Here is a 25,765-nt window from a genome sequence, read left to right as displayed (position 1 = left end):
CTGCTTCGTAATCTTTCCTGCACGGACGCGTAGACGTCGCTAGTTTCCCTCGTTCTTGTGTGTCTGTCGGACGCTCCCGTAGCCTCTCAGCGCTTGTCAACAGGCCTGTGAAGACTCTGGCGCTACGAGAATGAAGTTGACACTTGTCCATCCTTTCTCTCTGTTTCTCACCCTCTCGCTCCCTCGTGTTTTTTTTTTTCTTTTTTTTTTTTTTCAAGCACGCATCACCCTGACGATTCAGCTCCCCTTTCTGTTTCGCTCCATCCGTATTGGATCGGCTCTTGCAGCACGTATCTATCCACGTGAGCGAAAAACGCTTCGTCGCATGCCTAATCCAACTTTCTTTTCATTGTTAAGTGATGCTAATACGACGCGAATGCGCAACTTGCGTGACATACTTGATTCAATGTAAAGCCAAGTCAGGGCACTATACTCATACAGAGTATATATTTCATACATTTTTACCAACCTATTAAGGACGCTATAGCGATCGGGCAGAGCCATGGCGGTACTGGAATTCCTGAGCTTGAAAACATTGAGCTTCACTTATGTTTTCCAAGTACTAAGCTTGAAATGAATGAATGAATGAATGAATGAATGAATGAATGAATGAATGAATGAATGAATGAATGAATGAATGAATGAATGAATGAATGAATGAAAATGTGTGTGTAAGTTCAGTACAAAACAGGATGCTGCGTTCACAAAAATATTTATTGCACTAGAACTGTATACGTAAGAGATGATTCCAGCCAATCGTCATCTTAGACGTATTTTCCGGACAATGACAAGTAGCACTTATGAGCGAAAAGCTTTGTGAATTGGGCTCCTGGTTCCCTCAAATATAAAATGCGAAGGCTTCTTTTTCTTCAACGGTTTTAGCTTGCAGTGTAACTCAACTCCAATCTTAGTTAAAGAAAGTTGTTCTGTTTCTAAACGGTGTGGGTAAACTCCACTGCGCGAACCTGCAGTCTCATATCGCGGCCGTTGTTTTTCTTCTGCCACGCGCAGGGGGAAAGCCCGACCTACGGGACCTGTTCGAGCAACTGAGGACGAACTCGGGCTTCCTTCCCCGGTGTTTTGTGACCGAAAGGCCAAAGTATCCCCCCTGCAAGGACGAGAAGGGACCCGGCGGAATCCCCTGCGTACCAGGTGTGTGGCCCTAAACTCTTTATTTTTCTGGTAGATAAAATCCGGTTGGGCGTCAGCCGTGTACGGAGCGTATCTGCTATACGAGCATTGGCCATGGCGTACACCGCGCGTATAGGTGTATCCGGTTTCATTCTGATTACAGCGCTGCAATTCCGGGCCGAAATTTCTTACCGATAATAGCGACACGTCACGGTGCGCGTATCGGTTGTGATAACACAGTGGTTGATGCACGCCGTAAGACGTATAGGAACCGACGGCTGTTGCAGGAAGTGCGAGCCGAAAATGCGTAGGAAAATATTTGCATTTAGTGCCGCTATAGCAATGCGCCCCAGTATGACTGATAGGGCGCATCACTAATGCACGATGGTAATGTAACACAAAATCTGTACAGGGTCGTGTATTAGGGCGTATACAGCGGAGGAATTGTGCTCTAAATTATGCATACCCAAAACCGAAGAGCTTTAGATGGAGTCACGTGACGGCCGGTATAGAGTTGTCAATCAAGAGGTTAAATTTTGAACAACAGTTTCCTGATGACCTGTACCGGCACGAAAGCACTGTATACTGTTTCTGTAGTCATAAACAACAACGCGGGCAAGCATCATATACGTGAGTACGCAACCTCAACAATAAAAAAGAAAGGAAAATCAAAGAAAACGAAAGAAAAGAAGTCGCATGACGGATGCTTCGTCTCCATGACGGACGCTCCTCTGGTGGCAGGTGCAGTGATCACTTCGATAAACATGCACTCACAGGTAATATTGCAATAACTTCGCACATCGATTGATAGTCACAACCATGGGTAATACCAATAAACGTAAGAACTTCCGCCGCGTTCGGGGGTAAAACGGATGAAGGATTGATCATATATATATATATATATATATATATATATATATATATATATATATATATATATATATATATATATGAAGATAAAACCGTGCGAGACATTCCTCAAACAGTGCTCATGATATACAGAGTTATAGGCGCACCAATGACCCGAGTCGTCACCGACCGAGCGACTATATAATATAGGCGAGTGCACGGGCCAGATTGCGAAGGAATAAAAAGCCTATACGGGCAACGCCGTTGAAATTTAATTAACTCTGAATCTGCAACCTTTATCATTAGGAAGCCGCGAGGACACGGAATCTTTGCCCTGCGTACATATTAATTGACTCCTGGTGGAGATCGTGCGAATCTCATTGACCGGAAGCGATAGAAAATTCTCACCCACCCGAGTCTTCGCTCGACGTTTAATTAAGGAAAGCCGCAGATGAACGAATTACTGAGAGGACGACCGATCGGCTTCCTATAGCGCTTCTTTCATTACCCCTTCACCTACGCCGAGATTTCCTTTTCGCACCGTGTCATCGCAGTCGTACTTATTATATTTTGGCACTATTCCGTCGTGAAGTTCATTATAAGCAAGTAATTAATGAGTAGCTCCTTTAGGCAGGTATTTCGCCCCAGCTATGATGCGAGATATTTGGTCTCCTATACTTGTTTTAGTGAATATAACAAGCCCTCCGTAATCAGCGGCAAATCGAGCTAACGAAGCACTTGCGATGATTACGAGGCCAAATCATGTCTATTAATGTAGGCGAGATACGACTGAGACTAATATGTCTCCGTTGAAGTAACTGGCAGACCACGAAAACAGAAATAACGTTAAGATAATGTAAAAAACTAAATCGCGGTTTATTTCTTTTATATTTTATTTTCAACAGGACTCCACACATGTGCACGTATAAAAGTGCAAAGGCATCAAAGGTAGCAAAGCCATTTCGAGTCTTTCATCACTTGTTCAGTTCCACTTTATTGATTGGTGAGAAGGAGATGGAGATTTCAATGAGCAGGCGTAAATGTTGACCGTAAGGGCGTACGCATATACTGTATACCGGCTGCTCCACGCAACTTGAGCCAAACATTAAAAATATGCAAATGCCACGTAGCTGGACAGACCCAAAGTAACGTTTATCTTTATATTCTTCAATTTTCCCGTGCTGTTCGTACATATATATATATATATATATATATATATATATATATAGAGAGAGAGAGAGAGAGAGAGAGAGAGAGAGAGAGAGATTTAACGTATTGTGGTATATCGCTTTAACGCAGTGACACCGTTGCAAGTGAGACCTTGCAACGGTATCACTTGCAATGGTGTCAAGTGATACCGATGACGACAGTAGTTTCCTCTGTGCTGTCAACTTGTCTGACTTGGTACAACAGCAGCGGGACGATTTCGAACTCGGGCAACTTATCGACTACCTTTAAGGTCGCAGTTCGCATCCTCCACGGACATTCGTGCGTCCACTATCTTCGTTCTGCCTCCGCAGCAAGGTGCTATACAAAAACTTTGGAGGACGCCTAAGTTTCGCCTTTGAGAGTGGAACGCGATAGCATTCAAATGTCCCTGAATGCTTGTCAGGCTTCCCGGCAACTGCAGCTTTCTTTTTTTCTCCACCTTCGCCTCTGCGCGCCGCTACCGTATTACGCTGCTGTGGAGGCGAGCGCCATCTGGATGGTACTTTCGCAAGTAACCTACCCGGGCGCGCCGCTGTTGGTATGGTAGAAATGCTGGAAAAGGGGTTTGTGTTTCCTCGTAAGAGAATTATGTTTTCTCGTACACTCAAATTACATTCCGACGCTATCATGTCTGTATAGCTTGGAGTTAAGTGGTACTATACGATTTTTCTGACTAAATTTACTTATAGAAATTCAATTTTGTTCACTAACGCGGAGGGCCTGTGTGGTCGGGGTGGTTCAGGATGCATTTTCTCCGCCACGGACGTCGGCGCTTACGCCGACACCGACGCCGAGTTTTCTGCGACACGGGGCCTTTAACGCTGTCGCGTTAAAACTTCTGCCCTTCTGCAACTGGACATCTCCCTGTCTGACCAGATGCGCGCCGAGTCCCCAAGGAGGAAGTAGACATACCGGAGATTCCGGTGGTCGTCTCATTCATTGACGCTGGCAACTCGATTGTAGTGGTCTAGCCATGCAGTCCTCAACGTCCTCGAAAGCGTGCCCATGAAACGACCTTGGGCTAGAAGAACGAGAACAATGAAACAATAAATGCAACAGAACGAGTATTTCTCCCTGTCCGTGAGGCGAGAAAATTTGTTCAACAAAACTGGCGCGTCTTCGGCTCTTCCTTTCCTCATTGCGCTACTTTCATAAAGAATTAACGCTGTTGGAGCCGAACAAAAGAACCCAGAATTTCCAGCCCGGATTGCGCTGATGTCTTTTAGCATACCCCCCCCCCCCCCCCCCCCCCCTAGCCCCCACCCTCCCTCTTTGGTTTTCTCTCTTTGTGTTTGGAGTCTTTCTGCGGTTTCTTTCAGTTCACCGCAAGCTTGATAAATAAAAATAGACCGTGAAAGATTATTTAAGCATGCGCAAATTGAGTGCTTAGGAGCTAAGCGGCACGGCGTTCCCACCGGCCTGTGTACTTAGCACATAATTTGTTCTTCAATTAGCATGGCTATTAGGAAGGAATTAGGAGCGCGCGTTTAACGGCGTTAGAGATGGCGTTTCAGCCATCTCTAACGGCGCTTTAAAAAACGGTACCTCGGCAGTATAGTTTTACCACTGTGTCGTCGCGTTTTTATGTATGCATATATGCGTCTAATTGAATGCAGCATGCATACACTATATGCGCGTGAAAAGCAGATAAGGAAATGTGGGCTTCGCGGCAAGCGTACGTAACCCCAAATGGAGCTAACGGGCGTGGTCATTACAGAAGGAGCAAGGACACCACAGCGGTTCTCTCAATTTAAGATTTTTAAGTGTAAAAAAATGTAAGGAAAAAATATGGCACCTGGTGGGGCGGAAGAATAAGGGTCAAATGTATATTTTATACAAACGACCGTCAGCTCTCTGGTGCTTAACCCTTTAATGCTCAAAGATGTATCTACATCAAGGAGATTTGGAACAAATTATACTCCTATATTTCTGACCATGAAGAGCAAGTTTGTAAAAACAAAAATGATTGTACAATGTTATCTGAGTGAAATTATAATTAGTGTATTTTTAATCAACTAGTAATTGATTATTTAACTTTTCACAGCTGCAACTTCATTTGCCGCCGTTTACAAGGGAATGAATATCCGGGATAGAGTGGGGCTACCAAAGGGCCGGTTATATCCCAGTATCGTCAATTAGCTGCCGCGGCGGTTCAGCGGCTGCGGCATTCGCCGCGACCGCGATGTAGCAGATTCGACCTCCAGCAGTAGAGGTCGCATATCCGTATGGGGACGGAATATAAAAGCGCTTCGATTCAGGAACGTGCTGAGGAAACTCAGGCGATCTAATATACTAACCAGGAGCCCTTTATTACGGCGACACTCACGTAGATAACTGTGGAGCCTTGGTACGCATGGCGTCATCGATTTGACGTAATCAACAATAGCCCAACACTGAGAAAGAAAAAAAGAACAATTCGAAAGAAACATTCAAGCAAAACATAGGCGTACACACCGTCGACCTACGTCCTTGTAGCAGGATTAAGTGCATTACAAACTCGAAGCAGTGCCAATTTCAAAGAAATTTCATTCGGAATCGTAGGACGCAGACATACACGGTGCGCAGGTCTAATGGCTACAGAGGAATAATATGATTACCAAACTTTCCTTGCCGCCATTCAATTACTAACACGTCACGCGCATTAACTTCACATGTAACACGCCAATTGACGAAGAACCACATGCGATATGGAAAGTATAAAAGAAAGAATTGAGAGTTTGAGACAATGGTCAGGATAACCTTCCTATACAGCTGTCATTTTTTTTAATATGTCTCGTTATTTTTGTGACTATGCCGAAATAATAAACGTATTGCATAAACAAATGCGTATTTCCGGGCTATTTACAAACTTCGGGAAACGTACATACATGTACATGAACAGCATGCCTGCCAAAACTGATGGTGGGCTGTTCCCTCCAAATCGTCTTCTTTGTATAGAAAGAGAAATAAAGAGAAAAGGAAAGGCAGGGAGGTTGACCGGGTTGCACTTGCTTCGCTAACCTACACTGGGGGAGGGTAGCGTCACATTGCTCGGTGACGATATGCTGTATGCTTCCCACACGAATTTAATGGCATACTAAAGAGCAACACTCTGTAATATTGGAACGGAATATTATCTGCGAAATTTATGTGCGTTCACTTTGTAGTTCATTTTTCATTAACTGCGACAGTATTGGGAGTTTGGCTTTGGCAGTAAAGGGTTGATGATTACTGGAGAAAATGAAGGGACAAGCATTAAATTATTTAAATTTCGCGCCGAAACATGAACCGGTACGTCAAAATAACGTCACGGATTTCAAATATTTTTTCTCGAAGTTAGGCTGTTTCTTTCGCAGGAATAGTTCTCCAAACTTACCAAGTTGAGTATCTCGCTTCTTTAGAACGCAGTGTGGTCCTTCCTCATAGGTGAACGTATTAACTAGACCAAAGAAAATGTTAAAATCTATGACGTCATGGAAAGCTAGTGGAGGGAGCTGACGCCCTACGTCTTTCGTTCTTGCGTCCTTTCTGTCTTACCGAGCCACGTCCCACTGTAAGTGTACGATTGCTGCACTCCATGAGTCTATAAGATGGCTGTGCTAGTGGGTCTGCGTAAGCGCTAACTGTCTATTTATTCCTGGCGCAACGTTTCACGTTGTTCAAATCTGACAGCTCCATTATGCATAGCGGAAAGATAAGTGTATAGGTGCTACATATAGTGGTAATGCTGCGTGAGATGATAATGTCGGCATGTGTGTGGCTATTTCCTTCTCGAAATTGGACTTCTGCTTGCGAAAATATAACGCCGCCGTTAAAAGCAACGCCGGTAAGTATCGCACAAATTAATTTTGTGGTAGACCGACAGGATGTGGAAAGGCTGAATCATGCAAGTAGACCCTTTGCAGATTAGCGTGTCTCCCATTTGAAAAAAAAAATCAATCGGGTTAATCGTAGACGCGTAATGGTGTGATAGATGCGCCTGAAGGAAGCTTGCATCGAACGGCGTATACTTTCACATTCCAAAGAAGGAAAAAAACAAAAACAAATATAAAACGAGAATGCAAGCACGAAGAGGAAATCGTAAAAGACGGAACTGTGGTAAGAAAACTGCTGTACGCACCGAAGCACAGTTTTCATCGTGGCGTGATAAATGACTTTTTAATCTTTCGAAAGTGCCGCGTAGGCGCCCCGCAAATTCGAAAAAGATTCAGTCCACCGAAATAAAACGAAAAAGAACACGAAAAAAAAAAAAGAGCACGCAGTGAAAGTATAGACAAGAATAACAAGAAAGTGAAAAAGTAAATCCAGCGCGCAGTTCACTAATGTTTAAGGTTAATTCTCCGTGAAAACCGCAAACTTTGACCACTCGCATTCCTTGACTGCGTGCGCGGGCACTTTATGCGCTGTGAACGGAGGTGTGGGCCAACGAAAAAACGTGTGCTGCCACCTACAACCGCAAATGACACGCGTTTCGGAACGTTTTTATACTTACCCCTTCCGTTCACAGGGGCTATCACTTTGGTTGTGCCGGTTTAAATAATGCTGCTTCGGCAATATCTTGCTCTCTCTTTATTTTTTCCTCCCATTACCCTTCACTTGCCTAATAGGCCCGTAGACATGGTACGTGTAATCGACATATCCGAATAAAGAAATATGAACTCTACAAGGCAAAATTAATATTTACAAAAACGTAGCGCGGTTGCTAAGCGGGTGGCTCGTAACACGGTAGGTCACGATGGCTTTCGACGAAGGGAAAATACGTAGAACATATTTTCCCGTAGCTCATTAGAAATTCCTGATCGTGAAAAATTGCCTTTAGAGTGTCGACATCGCGAGACTCAAATTTTGTGCGTCGTCAAGCCTTCTGGTGCTCGGCGTCCTGGCCATTTATGAAAACGCCGGGGTAATGACGACCTCGTAATATCCTCCGCCTTTTTAAGCTTGTAGCTTGGTGTGTGAACGGCCGGCTAACCGTAAGGAATTAATTTAGCCCGGGCGTTGGCGCAAGTCATTCCCCTGACCTGCGGGCGATCATTACTTCATCACGGTCAATTCGGACACCACCGATGGCCCTGATCAGTAATTGGTGCGCCTTAGATGTAACTGACTTGGGCTGTTTGTGGACGTTAAAAGCCCACACCTTTTACCATAGGAAAACAACCAATCGGGCGTGCGCGGCCGTACATAGATCTGATTGTATATATAATTCTACTTAAAGCATATCCAAATCGTTACATTATTATATTGATAGCAACATTGCATACGGTAACTCCAAGCTTCGTCAGAGAATGCGTGCAGTATTATGCTCCTAGTAAAACAAAAAAAAAACATTGGCACAAACTATGCACGTTTCACTTAACCTTTGCACTGATTGCATAGCGCATTGTTTGATACACAAAGGATGGCCGTGCAGCCGCTATAGCGATGAGATATTGCGATCTGCCATTGTGTTCGACTATTGTGGTGGGCTATCGTGCTGGAGCTGTTGTACTCTCGGTTGATGTGATGGGCTGTCGCGTGCGCATGCCGAGGCTTCAGACAAGTTGGCACAAGACAGTCCAGCAGCCCCTGAAACGACGCTCACCATGGTCTTCTCGGTGAATGGGCAAAATTGCCCCACAAGATCATCGGAGCAAGCGCGTGAACAGCCACTAGCGAAGTCTCTTTGCTACGCAGTCGAAGTTGCGAGAACTCTCTTCTTCTCAATTAAAACAAGAACAATAAAAAAAAAATCATGCTTTCGTCGCTTCTGTGTTGGGTAGAAACACTAACGCAGGGGCTTGCATTTTTTGTAAATACTCGGTTCAGTGAGAAAAGAAGAAAAGGACGAAAAACGTGAAATAAATACACTTTGTCTAGCATTCTCTGTGAATCTGCCTTTCTGTAAATAAATCTCTCTCTCTCTCTCTCTCTCTCTGTGAAAGAAGAAAGAGCGATTTCGTAAATGTGTACGAATCATTCCAATACATAGTCCATGTAGAGACCTCGTATTTTAAACCACACCACTGCTTTCATTTTTTTTTTTCTTATGCGACGCCTTCGATCGTAATAATGTTCGACCCAGCGTCAGTTTATATCGATAGCAACGCTTTCTCGATAGCGCCTGTTTTCAGTGAACAACATGTCCGTCGGCCAAAAGAAAGAAATTAGGTCCAGAGAGTAAAGTATAAAACAATCACCGCTTTTATGTCCTCTGAACCATGAACAACGACTTTCGCAATAGAAGCCGTTTATCGGGATGAATCAATACCTTCCTATGTGTCTACACTGCCTTAATACGCCCGACAATAGCATCTATGGTTTGACGTCAAAGACAGCTTGAAAGTGATTGTGATATAGACCAGATGTACCAGGGGCGCACCATATGTACTCGTCAAGTGTCCTTTATTGTCTGTACAGGATACACCGACCATTTATTTTTATATTCTTCAATTTCCTCGTACTGTTCGTATATGAAAGAAGGCGTGACTTATTTGTCCACTCCGCAAAACAATCTCCTGTATAGAATGTAATCGACAGGAAGCAGTTGCGTCGGAAGGGCTCCTTTTTTCAGGAATAAAACTGCAAGACTGCGACGACGAAATGTACGTGTACAATATTCTCAGTAGGGAAGCGGACGACTATAAGGTCACCTCTAGGGAACGCAGGCGCTTAGTTCGATCGAAAGCTTCAACTTGTCGGGCAGATATATGGTGGCAGACACCAATCAAGTTCTACGGCAAATCCGATCGTACAGTGTAAACGTCTGCGCTCAAAGAAAGAAAGAGGGAGAGAAAAAAAAGAAGAGGAGTAGACAGCTCAATCATACGAGCGTTGTCGTTTGCTACTCTACTCGGAGAAGTGAGTTTAGGAGAAGAGGAGATATAAAGAGGAGAGGTGGGACAATTGAATGGGTAACGTTTTTGCTAGATTTTTTTTTCTTTCTTTTTTCGTCTCTGCGGTTTATTGGATACTAAACTGTGATCTATGGAACTAAAATGAAAATAAGAAGCTGCAACCACCAGAGCCAGTTCACAGAAATTGCCACTTTGTTGAAACTGCTGTTTCGAAACCGCTCCATTGCAAATTGGTTTCAGTCACCAGCGGAAACACCTGGGAGAAAGAAAACACTCAGACCAAGACTTGCATGTTTATATGCATGCACCTAGCTGCATAACATATCCACCTAGATGCGTAACATAATATTCGTGGTACTCCAATGACTTGCGTGGCCAATGCTTGGCGCGAATCCCTATGCCTGTCATGGACATTCGCCGGTGTCTGCTACACAGCTATACGAGACATGTGCTGACGTCCTTAATTAAAAAGGTACTCAGCAGAATCTAGTGAAAGGCCTTAATTACCGCCCAATTGCTCACACCTACTTGCACGAGTAATGGGTTGTCGAAAGAAAAATAACCTTGTTATCTTTAGTGTTCCGTTTTAACGCTTAATCTTGCAATGCCCACCGTACCATACTTGCATGCTACGCTGAGTATGGTACCTCAAAAATTCTGAGTTAGGCAAAGGAAACTTAAATCATAGCTTCTAGCATTTTGGATGCTCTGCAGATCACGAGTATATGGAGCGAGATTTCGATTGTGGATTGCTCATCAAATCAATCACTAATTAATTCATTATACTATACTATGCTTCGGTTTTACCTCGTATAACACCTCACGTTTTTCTTTTTTAACATACGTAGTTTCCATGGTCATAAACAAAAGTTGACAAGTTTCAATTTTTCTCGATGTGCGACTATGTTTTGGGCATTACTCGGTTAAGAATTACGCGCAATATTCGTCAAATAAACGCCTCGTAACAGGGCACGCATTCTTAATCGCGCGTGGCGTCCGTGCGCAGTGTCTTGCAGCGGCGCGGCAGCAGCGGCGGCAGCGGCCGTGCAACTGGCCGGCTCCTACCCCGTCGTCGCAAAGCCTATTCCGCGAGGATTCTTCGAGTCACCCCTGCAGTCGCTGGTCGCCTGCAGGTCATCCTACCTGGCCGGTGAGTTCCACGTGGCCTCACGTGCCTTACACGCCCGGGTTCGCTCCCACAGCGTTTGCTCAAGACGAGTCTACCCTCCTGCGCTGGGTAGACTCGGCAAGGTTGCTTTCGACACACCTCAAGGTTGCTTTCGACTGTCCGGGACGACACAGATGTCTTGATCATTTTAGCGTCAAATTTCTCAAAAGCGGATGAAAAGACTGTGAGTAAACCGCTTCTTTACACTTACACATGCAGCGCACTTCATACCCACAATTAATATTTTGCGTAATAACTTATGAGTGATTCTGAAAAAATGTTGAAGGCAATGTGCAGTATATTGTGCAAGGGGTCTTAGGAGGATACTCGACGGTTCTGTAAGAATCCAATATGTAATATATATGCGTACGCTATTCGTGTTCCACGTGTACAATCTGATTACACAGGCTTGTCTCGGTATAGAACTTACGACTAAGATTTCGATACAGCAAGAAGATAAAATCATAACATTTATGATTGTGTCAGCGCCCAGAAAGTTGAACAACGCATCCGTCGCCACGCATATCTACTTTTCCGGACGCTGCGAGCGAGTCCCCGCGGAGGTGTTATGCAAAAGCTCCCGTGTGCTGATGTTTCGACACACACTAGAGAATTGGACGCTTAGTGCTGATTACGAGCAGTCTAATGGCATCCACGAAAAATTCCACCAGCGCACACCGGGGCGCCCTGGGGCGACGATTATTGGATGCAACGGCGCACTTCACCGGTACGATTTGTCGAGCATGCCATGATTTATAGAAGACGTCTCCCTTAGTTATTGTGTATCTTCAACACTCTTCGTTGTCGCTCTAAATACACTGCACCCAATTGTACAAGCACGTGTGTTGGTTGCCTGGGAAATTCAAGAAGTTTAACAAAAGCCATGAACAGATATGTACAGTCCACCAATCCCATGGCATTCACCGATAATAGGCCCTCTTTATTTTATCCAGCCGTATTGCTGTGTGGGCGCGTTCATTGGCTCCCGGGCGGTCTCAGTGTGGGAGCCATTTCATTCGTTGTAGGCACTGCGATAGCCTAGGAATGCATCGAACGCATATCGGGTATTTTGTTCTGGAACAATCATCGAGTGCGCCGATATCGTGTCGACTCCTCCTCGTTCACTCATCACGCAGAAACAAAAAAAAAGAAAGAAAGTCAGACAAAGGATACTTAGAAGGGAGCTGTCAGTTATGGTAAGGGTTTCGTTATTAAAATCTCTAGCGCTCAGGAGGCGTACGGTTAAACGATCATTGTTCCAACATTATGAACGCAGTATAGAACGCGCGTGAGACGATCTCGGTGTTCCTCTCACGATGAGCGAGAACTTTTTTGTTTCGGAGAATACAGCAAGGTATATAAGGGCAGACGCAAACAAAAATTACAAAAAGCACGATGAACGCGCCATTCTGGTGGCGCGCGCCAGAATGAAACAGATTAATCTAGCTGTGACGACAGATTAATGGCCCGACGTACGCTCTTAGCGCGCAGCGTGCTCAAGGAACGATGCGCCGTTCAGCCATGCATGCATAACACTGGGCCCCCATAGGCTGCATCTACACCTCGATCACCGGTGCTCGCGGCGCGAGTCATGAAAGCGCCAGGTACACGACGCCTTGTCTAAGGGCGGTTGTATCGCGTAACGTTCATTATTAATGACTCTATGCCGTAGCTAGCGCGCACGCATCTCATCATTCTCTCGTGATCACTCAATCACCCGCTGATTTCCTGACCCAAGCACGCCGGTCGCGTTGGGCCGCGGTCCCCAGCTGGAAAGCGTGCACCGCGTGCGAGAATTCGTGACCAACTTAGCCCGCTTAAACCTCACGATCTCTAACCGAGATACGCGCCTATATATGCGTCGAGACGGGTTGCATTCGGTAACTATCCGTTTTTCTTCGTGTTAAGGCAACGTGACGGACCTGATTTTATCGCAGGCATGCGGCAACGCGAGAAGATAGAAAAGAAACTCTGTACCTCAGCTTGCGAGGAGGATGGAACGCCGAAACAATGCCATAGCCCTTTAGTGAGACAATAGTCATGGGCGCCACTGCCGGAGATTCCGTTCCCGTAGCGGCCAGTCTATAACGTACAAGTACAGATGCAGAGGCGGCGAGCAATCAGCGGTTTTCTTAAGGCCTTGTCCAAGAAATTGGCACTGACGTTATGCATATCTTTCGTTCTGGTATAGCAATGGGTGGAAAGGCAGGGATAAACAGATGAGTCAGTTGTCTGCGTGAACTCTCAGTCTGAACAACAAACCAGACTTGTCAGCGAAGGCCAGAAGCGAGTCGTACACGGCACCCTTATCGAGTCCGCCCGCTGGTCGAATGCAGACCTCATAATTCATGAATAAATATGTACTGGTACGTACGGGTACTGGTATGTACCGGTACTGCTACTCCCTGCGTCCTTTCACTAACAACCTATAGCGTAGCATCCACTGAAATACCTCGCTGTAGCAACGGTCATTTGTTGACGCCATGAAGTTTCCGCTGACCATGATTCTACAGCTCAATCGGCAACTATAGGTGACGTGAAAGTAACGCCATACATATAATCATACCCTCCCACAAGTCTCGCTCGTCACATTGTTCTTTCACTGGTTTAGGCATTCGGTGCGCAGTACATAAGTGACGTTGCGGAATCGTCGTCACGAAACCACCCTGCAGCCGTGTAAATCGATCCCTCGAAGCTAGCAAGCATAAACGGAAACAAGGAAAAGACGTTTCTCACTTCACGCGCACGCAACAATGCCGCGTTACACGGCCCATTGCTTGGTTTATGCTCGCGCTGAACAACCGTGCGAGCACTGCGCAATGGAACGAAAGCAAGAATTCTGAGGTCTCTGCGCCGTAACAACTGGTCATTGAACGTCTACTACAAGGACAACATTTGGGGTACGATAGCCCGAACTAAAACTAAAAGATGAACGAATCTACGAACAGGATGCGAGAAGACTCTGTGCACAGCCATCGTTCCCTTCCTTCCGCCTGTCTCCGCTTCACTTCCTCTCTTTCTGGCCATCGGCCGATTCTTTACCCTCCATTGTTTTTCAAACATGGCCCCTTTGGCACCTTCAGCTCAACGCCGCACGAAGCAACGCCGCCGCTCGTTTTGTTTCCGCTGCCAGCTTACTCTCCCAACCACCTCTTCCACAATCCTCCCTCCTCCTCGTCGTCTCTGTATGTTTGGTCCGTGCTTCGCGCTGTATGTATACAAACGAACGAACCGACGACTGTATGGCGCTGCGTCGCGGGACCAGAGGCGATATAGATCTCACGCGCGCGCGCCAGTCGCGCCGTCGAGTAGACAAATGACGCGTGAAAGCTTTTCTTTCATTTGTTACCCCTCGTTTGTCGACGGCATCGGACTCGCAGGGGTGTCGAACGTCGCATAGCGCGCGCGTTCGGGCGAGTATGTGCGCGAGATCGCGACGTTCGCGGCACAAAAGCGGCGTGTGCCAAACGCGTTTCCGAGCGAGCAAGCGAGCGAACGGCGCTGCGAATATCGCTCAGCTACATAGCGTTTCTCACTATACGAACGGAGCCGCGAGGCGGATGAATTTATGGGCAGTTTTGGGGGAGCGCCAGCAGCTTCCGTAGCCTTCGCCGCTGCCATGCGGCAGCTTTTGCGGCACGGCTCGGAGCATTTTTGTCTTGCCTATACGTGTATACGCGGTGCTGTGGTATATAACAAAGCGTGCGACCGCCGACTGACCTTTTTGGTGGTGCTTTCTTTTTTTCTTTCGGCTTTGTTATTGGGCCGTTAACGAAAGTTCGCGCGAGACCCTCGGCCGTTTTAAACTGCAGAACGGGGTGGAAGCGCGTAGTTATATAGGATGGTGGCGAGGGGCCACGACCTCGCGAGAATTTAACTATACGCCGATACATCATCGCCTGTTTTGAACGAACGTCAGAAAAACAGCACGAGAAAAAAAAAGAACCGGGATGTTTAGAGTCGTATTCACGAGGCGTGAGCCGACATTTTCGCGAGCTCCTAGCACGCGTTTTCTCTCGAGCACGAAAGGCAGAGCGATGGAAGGCAGGAACGAAGGCGTTGCCAAACCTGTAGCGACAGAGAGGCGAGACCCGGAACAGCACCGCCCTCTTTCTGCGGCATTCCGTTTGACTGTCGCGAGAATCGTTTTGTTTTTTCGTGGGCCTCTGAAGCGAAACGCCCGAGGCCGTAGCACGCGTTCAATGGGGCGGGAAAAAAAGTGCATGCTAACGTTCGTTGGCCTTCCGCTTACCTCAGTCTTTGAACTGTGGATGATTCGACGGGTGATGCGAGGTTAGGAAATAAATCATAAGTTTATCATTCGAAAGAGACGTGCTATGCAGATGGCCATGTATGTGGGTTAACGGGCGTGGCTTGCTCCGTGAGAGTAAAACAAAAGACACAAAAAATCGAGGACGTCGTAAACAGTGGCGCCGCCCTCGTTTCGTTGCCGTGCGATTACACGGCGCTAACTCCCACCTCTCGTGCTTCACACGTCGCGAGAGGCACTTACGAGGACACGACGTTGCCGCTCGCCTTTCTTCGGGTCATTTATTTGGCCCGTAAACAAAGGTGCCGCGCTTAACATTTATGCTCAGCGGAGGCTGCTTGATCCCATCGTTCACTTCGTTGTTTGCTACTGGTTTCTTGTCCGCTTGCTTCCCTAGCGGTAAATACTTCTGCGCATGCGTATTACGTGGCAAGCCTCCGCGGTTTGCCATTTCGAAGCAATAAACCTCCGCGATCCGCGAGTATCAGTTGCCGCGCGCTTTTTTTTTTTCTTTTGTAAGTATAACCTTATATTTAGCCCTCACCGCGTCGCCTCACGTGTTATCCACGCCGATAAATGCTGTGGTTCACAACAAGCTTGAAGTATAATCAGCGTAGCAAATGAACGCAACGTTTGTGCCTGAGCTGCAAGCTCTACTATTTCTCTGGAGAAGCTGAAGATCGCCATTTTGTTGCGCATGTATAAATGATTAGCGTGAAGGATGATAAAAAAATGCAGTACAAATTAAGAAAGTATGTGCGAAAGGAATTATTTGCGATGAAAAAAAAGGAAGAAAAAGAACTGTCAGCCCTTCCACTAGGGTGGAGATGGAAGACCAGCGAAGCTGTACTATGGTGGGAATTATGTATTTGCAATTATGACTATTAATATGCGATGGTGTAATTCGTTATTTGAACTATTAAAGAATGAGAAATATATATTATCCAGTGCTTTTCATTTATTTAGTGACCACAGGGACCATGGTCGCTACGGTACACCGCCATAGGTTGTACGGCAAAGGTTGGCACGTTCTTCATAAACACGTTACCAACGCCGCGCGTGTTCGGTGCAAACGCGGGCAAAACAACAGTTCAACAGTTGCGCAACAGTTCTGCGCGTTGCTGACGTGCGCTGTCTAGGGAGCCTACATGACAAGCGTTGCATGTAGGCTCTCTAGCACTGTCAAAACGCTGGCGTGAGCAAGCGCGTCGGCAACAGCGAGCGAAGGTTCATGCGGTCTATCGCTTCAACGGAAACTGAGCGGTGAAAGCACAGCGCATACAAAGGTAGGAGCTGTGTTGCAGATCGCTTTCAAGATACGGTGCGCGCGACTGCCCGTCGCCGCGCAACGTAGACGTACGCAATTAATTGCTCGCAGAGTAAAAGCCGCACTCCCTCCCTCCCGCGCTGCCTTCCCGCTTTCCTCCTTTCGCGTGGGTGATTGAGTTGCCAGTTCCCCTTGCGCCCGGTCGCAAGATACGCATTTGGTGCCGCTAGGGAGCCTACATGCAACGCAGCGTTGTATTTAGGCTCCCTAGGTGCCGCAGCTAAACGTCGCCTCCCCTCCGTCCCCCCATGGCCTTTCGCGTGACGGAAGAAGTCGCGTTTGCTCGCCGCTGTACCTTCGCTCCCCATGAAAGCACACGCCCCTCGCGCGCTTTCACTCGCACATACAGCATAGGGCCAATACACGCGGACACAACCATCCGAGACTGAGTCCTTAACAACTTCGCGGTAAAATAAAGTACTCTATCAAAAGGGATACTACACGAACAGAGTAAGTCCTACAGGATTTGATTAATTAAGTACTATTCTATGTCTTGTAAGATGGCCAAAGGCATCTTTGTCGAGCGCCAAGCTAAAACAACGGCCAGAAAGAAACCTACATTTAAATTACTACGCTAACGGTGAGCACAATCGGCGGTTGTTGAATGAAGTCAACAACGACAATAGGGTCAACAAAAACCGAGACAAACCTTCATTATCTTTTATCGTTGCAAAAGCGAGCTATACGACAATTGGAAACGTCCCCTACACTGAAAGCACTGCATCGTACTTTACCAGATATAGCATACTTCAGATAAAACAATTGTTAAAACAAAAACTATCTCTGGAAGCCCTACGTCAATACCGAGAAAACAGAATGGATTTTCAAGAAACCTATCAAGTTAAGCAGTCCCCTTATGAACTACGACATACCTTAATAGTTAAAACAATATCACGCACAAATTATGGTTTACAGAGGTTATCGTCACTAATACCAGAACTCCTCAATAAGTATCCTGACATATTAAATCTAATTAATTCTAGAGTTTCTCCAATTCAATTCAAGAAGCAAGTTAAAGCCCTATTACTATTTCAGCAGGTGTGAGATTTTAGCCCCTGAGCCAGTTGTCAGTATTAATCTTGTGTATTATGTTGTATTTCATTGTGTATTATGTAGATTTATTTCATTGTGTGTGTGCATATGTATTTGGTTTTGATTCTCGTTCCAAATAGGAACTGCATATCTCATTGTATTTGCATTGATGTTATTGCATCTGGGTCGGTGTATGATGTGTAATCTAAATAATATTGTTTATGTCCAATCTATGATGTGTAATCGAAATAAGATTTGATGCTTACGCTGTCAGGGTGGCACATCCTAGTCAGGCTCTCTCCGGGCATTTTGTTGTGCCTCCTGAGCCAATTTGTACGAAATTGTCTCGAATAAAAGAGAAAGAAAGAAAGAAAGAAAGAAAGAAAGAAAGAAAGAAAGAAAGAAAGAAAGAAAGAAAGAAAGAAAGAAAGAAAGAAAGAAAGGAAGAAAGAAAGAAAGTCACTGCTCAAGCCATACATCAGTTATGTGCATATGTGCCGCCGTATATTCTAGAGCTCACATAGTATATTCGGCATTGTACAGTACTATTTGCGTCACAAGAACTTGTTGCTTGAGAAACATTTGTTGTTGCTTGAGAAATAATTGAGAAACGCTTCAGTTCAGCGTCGGGATTAACCCACTGCTAAGCACCGGGGCCGCACGTTTCAGCTTCGCTGGTTAACCATCTGTATGGAGTGCTTGGGCGGTGATTTATTATTATTATTATTGGTAGTAGTAGTAGTAGTAGTAGTAGTAGTAGTAGTAGTAGTAGTAGTAGTAGTAGTAAACAGCAAAAAATGTGGTTGATCCCCCTTATATAGGAATCGGTATAGAACACGAAAGTGAAACGTGTCTTCACAGAAGTAGTGTAATGTTTATTGGACATTGATATATAATGTCTATTGGTGTTTTGTGGCTAAAGCGCCCTTAGGCGTTGATGCACCCACGCTGACGCCTGGTGGCACGTCTCCTCCATCACGACTACCAACGTCGATGACCATGAGCAACCGTCGTGCATATGGAAGCTGCACTACGCTGCACACGCTAGCACAACGCGAAAGACGAAGCACGTAACTGACACACTAATACAACGCGCAAGACAAAGCACGTAACTGAATCGTCACCGAGTCAAATCAGCGCGTACAGCGCGTCGTAATTGCAGCCTCCGCGATCAACTTCAGAAACATTTTCAGAGCTAATTGCGGAGGCCACGCTCTGCTGTGCTGAGTACGGTGAACGCCACCTAGGTGGCGTTGGTAGTGCTTCTTGATGCCAGCGTCCCTTCGAATGCTGGCATCGAGGCGTCGTAGTGCTGAGACCACCGAAGCGTTCACTGTCGGTGCGCGTTAGTGTCATAATGCAGTACTTCTCTTTTCTGCTCGTAGGCGGCGGCACCGCCCCGAGCAAGAGCGCGGGTACACGGAGGAGTGTTAGATCAATGCCTCCTAAAAAAACAATGCCTGGGACGTCGCTTGCTTTGCCATTGGAGGTACGCTGCCGTGCGTTGCGAGCGAGCGCCGCGTGTTGGCGCTAGCGACTGTACTGCCGGAGTGACGCTGTCGGCAACGCTGTGTCGGCGCAGCTGACTACGGTACAGAAAGTACGCTACAGTGGCCAGAATCACTGTAACTACGCGTTGTGCAGGCGGTTGCTTGCGCACTCGTGGCGTGCATTTGAGGTGCTGCGTCGAGCACGCGCCTAGCTGCTGCGTGACAAAATTTTTCTTCGAAGGAAGATCAGCTCTGGGCCGTCCGGCAGAAGATGCCGGCCGAGTCCAAGTCCTAGCTTTTTTTATAAGCTTTTTTCGGCCGTTTATCGACAATGCTGTGAAATAAGTTTTGAAGTTTTGAGCATTACAGTCACTTGGCAGATTTTCGAAGAAGAGTTAAAACTTTGTCAAGATTGGTAAAATCGTGGTAAAAAAAACGCGTGGCGAAGAGAGCTACGCTCAAAATTTATCTCGTCATTAACTCGTGTACAGCGCCGCGTCGCTAGCGCGTTGGAGATGCGTTTGAAGAACGCTGGCATTCTTTCTGCAGACGGTCAACCGTGCATGCTGTGTTCGCCGCTGCCGAATAGTTTCGCCAGAAGCTCGCTTATGGGCACAAGTTCGTCCAAATAAAAGCTACTGTTATCCCAAGTCACCTCCTCTCTTTGCCAACCGTCACTTCAAGGCGACAATATGTAGCATGAATGTCGTCTGGTGAAGCAAAGGTCACGGTAGGCAAAGGCGGGCGTGCGTCGTCTGCTGGAGTTACCATGGCACGGCGACGCTCCGCCGCCGCAGGTGTGTTGCAAGCGTTCGCCGCGAGAGGCTCTAGGGGTTGTACTATGTGGAGAGGAGGAAAACGGAAAGGGTAGGGCGCCGCGTCTCCGGCTCACGTCCCAGGCATAGTTTTTTTTAGGAGGCATTGGTTAGATATATAAGGCGCGTCTGTGTAGCTCTCTGCTAATGCGTTTGTGGCGCAATGGGTTAAACGCTCGGCGATCTATCGTCGCGGACCGAGAGGTCGTGGGTTCGATTTCCAAATTTTGCATGTTTGTGGAACTTTTTCTTCTGGTTTCTTTCTTTGTATTATGTTCTATGACGTATTTCCGTGACGGAAATACGTCAGTGAAGTCTTGGTGGACCCCGGCATAAAACACTTTCGTGTTAAAATACTACTCGTGCTACATACTCATGCATCGAATGCCATTAGACACAAACTACGTCAGATTTCTTTTTTTTTTTGACCATGCTTGCGCACATGGGGAGAGAGTTTTGATTTGTAGATGCTATTTACCAAACCGCAAAAGTGTACTCATTTCTTTTAATCTACGAGGTTGCGTCATAGCATTTATTACACTATAGTCATTGCGTTCAACATAAAGAAACAAAAAAATTGCTTCACAGATGATTACGCGAAGCTTTTAAAATGTGACCTACTCGATATCTTGCACCTCAATAATGGCTTTGGCTATCAACGCCTCTCGCAACTAAGTATATCTGCAATATATATTGCAATTTCAGGTTTCAGAACATCTTAGCAAAGCATTTCCTCTTCAACGTATGACTTTTAACATAACGCCTCTCGCATGGTTCGACCAAACGCTATGAATGAATAACTTGTAAGGCGTGACAACGGTATAAAGTGCAGACAAAAATTTGGAGGACGCTTAAGGTTCGCCTTAAAGAGTGGAACGCGATAGCATTCATTTCTGAATGCTTGTCAGGCTTCCCGACCACTGCAGCTTTGTTTTACGAGTGCAGCTCTTGGGCTCAGTCTCCGACGGTCGCGTCCCCGTGTAGAAAAAAAACTCGAGCGCAGCGCTTGTAGACGCTTCCGGCGGCACGCCACGCTGCAGCTCGGCGAGCGCAGCAGATACACAGCAAATTGCATTTCCCATAACTCTTAATGTGAAACGATCGCGTTTACATGCACTGCCAAAGTCTACTTACTCGTCTCAATCCACCTCTGCCTGGCCCATTAATGTGACGCGCTTTGCTAGCGCATTAGCCCCGCTTACATGGATGCGATGCGCTAGAAAGTTGATGTGATGCGATGCGATGCGCCAGTTGTAGAATTCATGTAAACGCGGTTATCGGAGAGCAAACGCAATTTCTTCCGTCGTGCGCAAGGCCGTGGGGGCACCGGAGGGAGGGGAGCAGCACCAGCAACGCGCAGAACTGTTGTCGACGGCGGCGGCGGCGTTTTTCCGGCGTTCGCACCAAACGCGCGTGGCGTTGGTGACGTGTTTATGAAGAACGTGCCAATCTTTGCCGTACACCCTATGGCAATCATAGTACAGCTTCGGTGATCTTCCATCTCCACCCCAGTGGAACGAGTGACAGATTTTTTAAGCGAATCTTTATAGGTTCAAAAGTTTTGGCGGTGGTGCTGCTGGTGGCGGTGGTGGTGTCACGCTGAAAAGTGGGCCGATCCTGGCGATTGTGCAGGAAGGGTCCAAACTCAATGGCACATACCAAGGACAAGAAAGAAAGAAAGAGAGAGAAAGAAAAAGAGAAAAATAAATGAACAAAAATATAACCAGCCTTTCCCCTGTCAAGAAAATGGGGGCAAGCAAAGGTTGTCGTGTGTGTACTTGACCTACTACTTTCCCTTCCCTTTCCTACTACTTCTCGTTCACCTTCGTTCTACTTTTGTTTCTCTTTCGTGCAAGTTTTCCTTCCTTTGCTTTGTACGTTTCCTTCCCTCGATGTATATATACATTTAATAAACGTGTATGTTTTATTACCGTGACATGTCCTGAACTTTACATTACCCTGAAGAAGGTCAGATTCACGCACGACAAGCTTCGCTTATCCCCATTTTCTTAACCAGGGAAGGGCTCCTGAATTTTCTCCACCTTCGCCTCTGTGCGCCGCTGTTAGAAATGGTAGAAATGCTGTAACAGGGGCTTGTGTTTGAGTTTCCTCGTAACAGAGTTATGTTTTCTCATACATTCACATTACATTCCGACGCTATCATGTCTGTATAGCTTGGAGTTAAGTGGTACTATACGATTTTTCTGACGGATTTTACTTTGAAAAATTTAATTTTTTGTTCACTAACGCCTTGCGCCACGCGGAGGGCCTGCGCGGTCGGGTGGTTCGGGATGATTTTCTTAGCCACCGATGCCGGCGTGCCCACGCCGACACCGACGCCGGATTTTCTGCGATACGGGGCTCTTGACGCTATCGCGTTAAAATCGGAAATAGATTGGGCGCGAGGACGTACCGTGGGGCCGCCTACAGACAGCGCCTCGATGACGCGTGCATGAAGTTGGATAACGGCGCGCCGAGGTTCGATCCCACCATCGGACACTTGAATTCGTCGTTTTTATTGAGGAGGTCCAAAACCAGGCGAGACAGGAACCCAGCTACCTACCGCAATGTGCCTGGGATGCGTCAAAGAATGCTTCCCATTAAAGCTTGCCGTGCACTGCATATTGTCACGTGCAACAGAAGGCCTTCAGAGCAAGAAGTCCTGCACCGGCAGAGACGAGTACTAGCCAGGAAGATGGCTGACCCCAAAAACGAAAAACCTCTTCTTCTTCTCTCCTTGCCTGAATACTGGCTCGCGCTCGCCGCAGCTCGAGACCTCGTGGCATTTTCCCCCTGTGAAAAAAACGGGCATCGTCCCGATGCTAGTGCTGGTCGACGTAGGTAGAGGGAAAGAAAAAAAAGGGAAGGAACATAAAGTAAGCACAAGTGGGGGGTGAGGGAGAGAAAAATAAAGTACATCATAAAGTTGAGACGCTGTCGCACTATCGCGCGAAATAAGGTTTGAGTCGTACAACGTGCACAATCTCCGAGTGCTGCCTTCGACGCTGGGGTGACATGGCACTATCCGGGAGAACCTCGTAGTTCACGTCACTAACGCGACGCAGCACTTTGTAGGGTCCAAAGTAGCGACTGAGCAGTTTCTCTGACAACCCCTGGCGGCGCACCGGCGTCCACACCCAAACTTGATCGCCCGGGTGGTATTCCACTTGGCGATGGCGAAGATTGTAGCGACGTGCATCTACACTCTGCTGTTGCGTGATGTGTAGGCGTGCCAATTGGCGAGCTTCTTCGGCGTACTGCGTAAATTGCTCAGCGTCAGGGGTGAGCAGCGCGTCGTAATCGTGCGGAAGCATCGCATCCAGCATGGTCTGAACCTCACGTCCATAGACAAGACGAAACGGCGTGAATCGCGTCGTCTCCTGGATGGCAGAGTTGTACGCAAATGTTACGTACGGTAGAACCTGATCCCACGTCTTGTTTTGTACATCGGCGTACATGGATAACATGTCGGCGATGGTTTTGTTCAATCGTTCCGTCAACCCGTTGGTCTGCGGATGATATGCAGTGGTCTTGCGATGGCTCGTGTAGCTTAGCTTGAATACGTTGTCAATCAGCTGGGCCGTGAAAGCTGTGCCTCTGTCAGTGATCACGTAAGACAGGGCTCCATGTCGAAGAACGATCTGGTCTATAAAGAACTGGGCAACATCGGCAGCCGTAGCGCGTGGTAGAGCCCTTGTCTCGGCGTATCTGGTTAAGTGATCTGTGGCGACTACGATCCACTTGTTGCCGGCTGATGATAGTGGAAAAGGCCCGAGTAAATCCATGCCTATTTGATCGAATGGTGCCCTGGGTGGTGCGATCGGTTGCAGCAGCCCCGCGGGCTTCAGTGGCGGGGATTTGCGGCGTTGACATTCCCGACAACTCTTGACGTAGCGCTTTACAGATGCAGATAGTTTGGGCCAGTAGTACGCCTGTTGAACTCTGGCGAGAGTTCGGGAGGAGCCTAAGTGACCAGATGTGGGCTCGTCATGGCAGGCAAGAAGAATGTCGTCGCGCATGTCAGCAGGTATGACGAGAAGGTAGGGTTTGCCGTTGCTGTTCGAGTTTTTCTTATACAGGACACCTCTTCGAAGGCAGAAGGACGAGAGACTGCGAGAAAGGCGTCGAGGTATGGGAGAGTTGCGTCCTTCGAGGTTCTCGATGATTGCGCGGATTTCGGTATCCTCGCGCTGTCGTGCAATCAAGTCCGTTGCGGTGAGGGCCCCAAGGAATCCACTGTCATCCTCAGCGGCCGGATCACAAACATTGGTGGGTGCACGCGACAACGAATCCGCATCTTCGTGCTTGCGGCCTGATCTGTATACGATGGTCAGATCGAATTCTTGCAGACGAAGGCTCCATCGTGCGAGTCGCCCAGCGGGGTCTCGTATATTGGTCAACCAGCACAATGAATGGTGGTCGGTCACTACTTTGAAGGGGCGACCGTAGAGGTAAGGCCTAAACTTCATGGTCGCCCATACCACTGCAAGGCACTCTTTTTCTGAGGTGGAATAGTTTGCTTCTGCGCGTGAAAGAGTACGGCTGGCGTAAGCTATCACGCGCTCTGTGCCCTCTTGGTGTTGGACCAGGATGGCGCCAAGACCCACGTTGCTGGCGTCGGTATGGACTTCAGTCTCAGCGTCCTCGTCAAAGTGAGCAAGAACTGGTGGTGTCTGCAAACGCTCCCGCAGCTCGGTGAAAGCCGCGTCCTGCTCTTCATTCCAGACAAATGGTGCATCTTCTCGTGTGAGGCGAGTCAGAGGTTCGGCAATCCTAGAAAAATTGGCGATGAAGCGGCGATAGTATGCGCAGAGCCCCAGAAAGCGACGGACTGCTTTCTTGTCACGGGGAACAGGAAACGAGGCTACGGCGGTGGTCTTGTCAGGGTCAGGCCGAACGCCATCCGCGCTCACAACATGGCCGAGAAACTTAAGTTCTTTGTAACCGAAGTGGCATTTCTCTGGCTTCAGCGTGAGGTTAGCGGCGCGGAGGGCGTCCAGCACAGTCTTCAGACGATTCAGGTGTTCTTCAAAGGTCGCCGAAAATACGACGACGTCATCAAGATAAACGAGGCAAGTATGCCACTTCAAACCAGTAAGAACAGTGTCCATCATTCTCTGGAATGTCGCAGGTGCAGAACACAAGCCGAAAGGGAGCACTTTGAATTCATACAGGCCATCCGGCGTAACAAAGGCCGTTTTCCTCGCGATCTCGTTCATCAACTTCAATCTGCCAGTATCCGCTTTTCAAGTCTATAGATGAAAAATACTTGGCGCGTCGCAATCTGTCGAGTGAATCATCGATGCGGGGCAGTGGATAGACGTCTTTTTTAGTCACGCTGTTTAGCCGCCTGTAGTCAACGCAGAAAACGTAGTGTTCCGTCCTTCTTCTTCACGAGGACGACCGGCGATGACCAGGGACTTTTGGAAGGCTGTATAACATCGTCCTGAAGCATCTCTTCGACTTGCGTATGTATCGCGTCCCGTTCTTTGGCCGAAACTCGATAAGGCTGTTGTTTTATGGGCGAGACGTCGGTATGTGTAATGATTCGGTGTTTCGTGATGGGCGTCTGACGCACCTTAGAGGACGAGGCGAAACATTCTTGGAATTGAAGCAGCAATTCATGCAGCGCTATTTGTTGTTCCTCCGTAGAGTCGAT

General features: G+C 47.2%; 1 protein-coding gene across 2 annotated transcripts in view; it reads left to right on the top strand.

The window, feature by feature from the left end:
* Nucleotides 1-25,765, top strand: part of LOC119448750 (motor neuron and pancreas homeobox protein 1-like) — a 129,032-nt gene that overhangs the window by 30,084 nt on the left and 73,183 nt on the right. The window contains exons 2-3 of one of the 2 annotated variants that reach the window (XM_049665824.1): nucleotides 1,012-1,152; nucleotides 11,011-11,154. In XM_049665824.1, the coding sequence (XP_049521781.1) occupies nucleotides 1,012-1,152; nucleotides 11,011-11,154 (285 nt within the window). The remainder of the gene's footprint in view (nucleotides 1-1,011; nucleotides 1,153-11,010; nucleotides 11,155-25,765) is intronic. The other variant, XM_049665823.1, reaches the window with a different exon arrangement.

This window comes from Dermacentor silvarum, chromosome 4 (assembly GCF_013339745.2).
Source record: "Dermacentor silvarum isolate Dsil-2018 chromosome 4, BIME_Dsil_1.4, whole genome shotgun sequence".
In the NCBI taxonomy this organism is placed as follows: domain Eukaryota; kingdom Metazoa; phylum Arthropoda; class Arachnida; order Ixodida; family Ixodidae; genus Dermacentor; species Dermacentor silvarum.
Note: the sequence above shows the minus strand (reverse complement) of the source record. Positions and strands in the feature narration are given on the sequence as shown.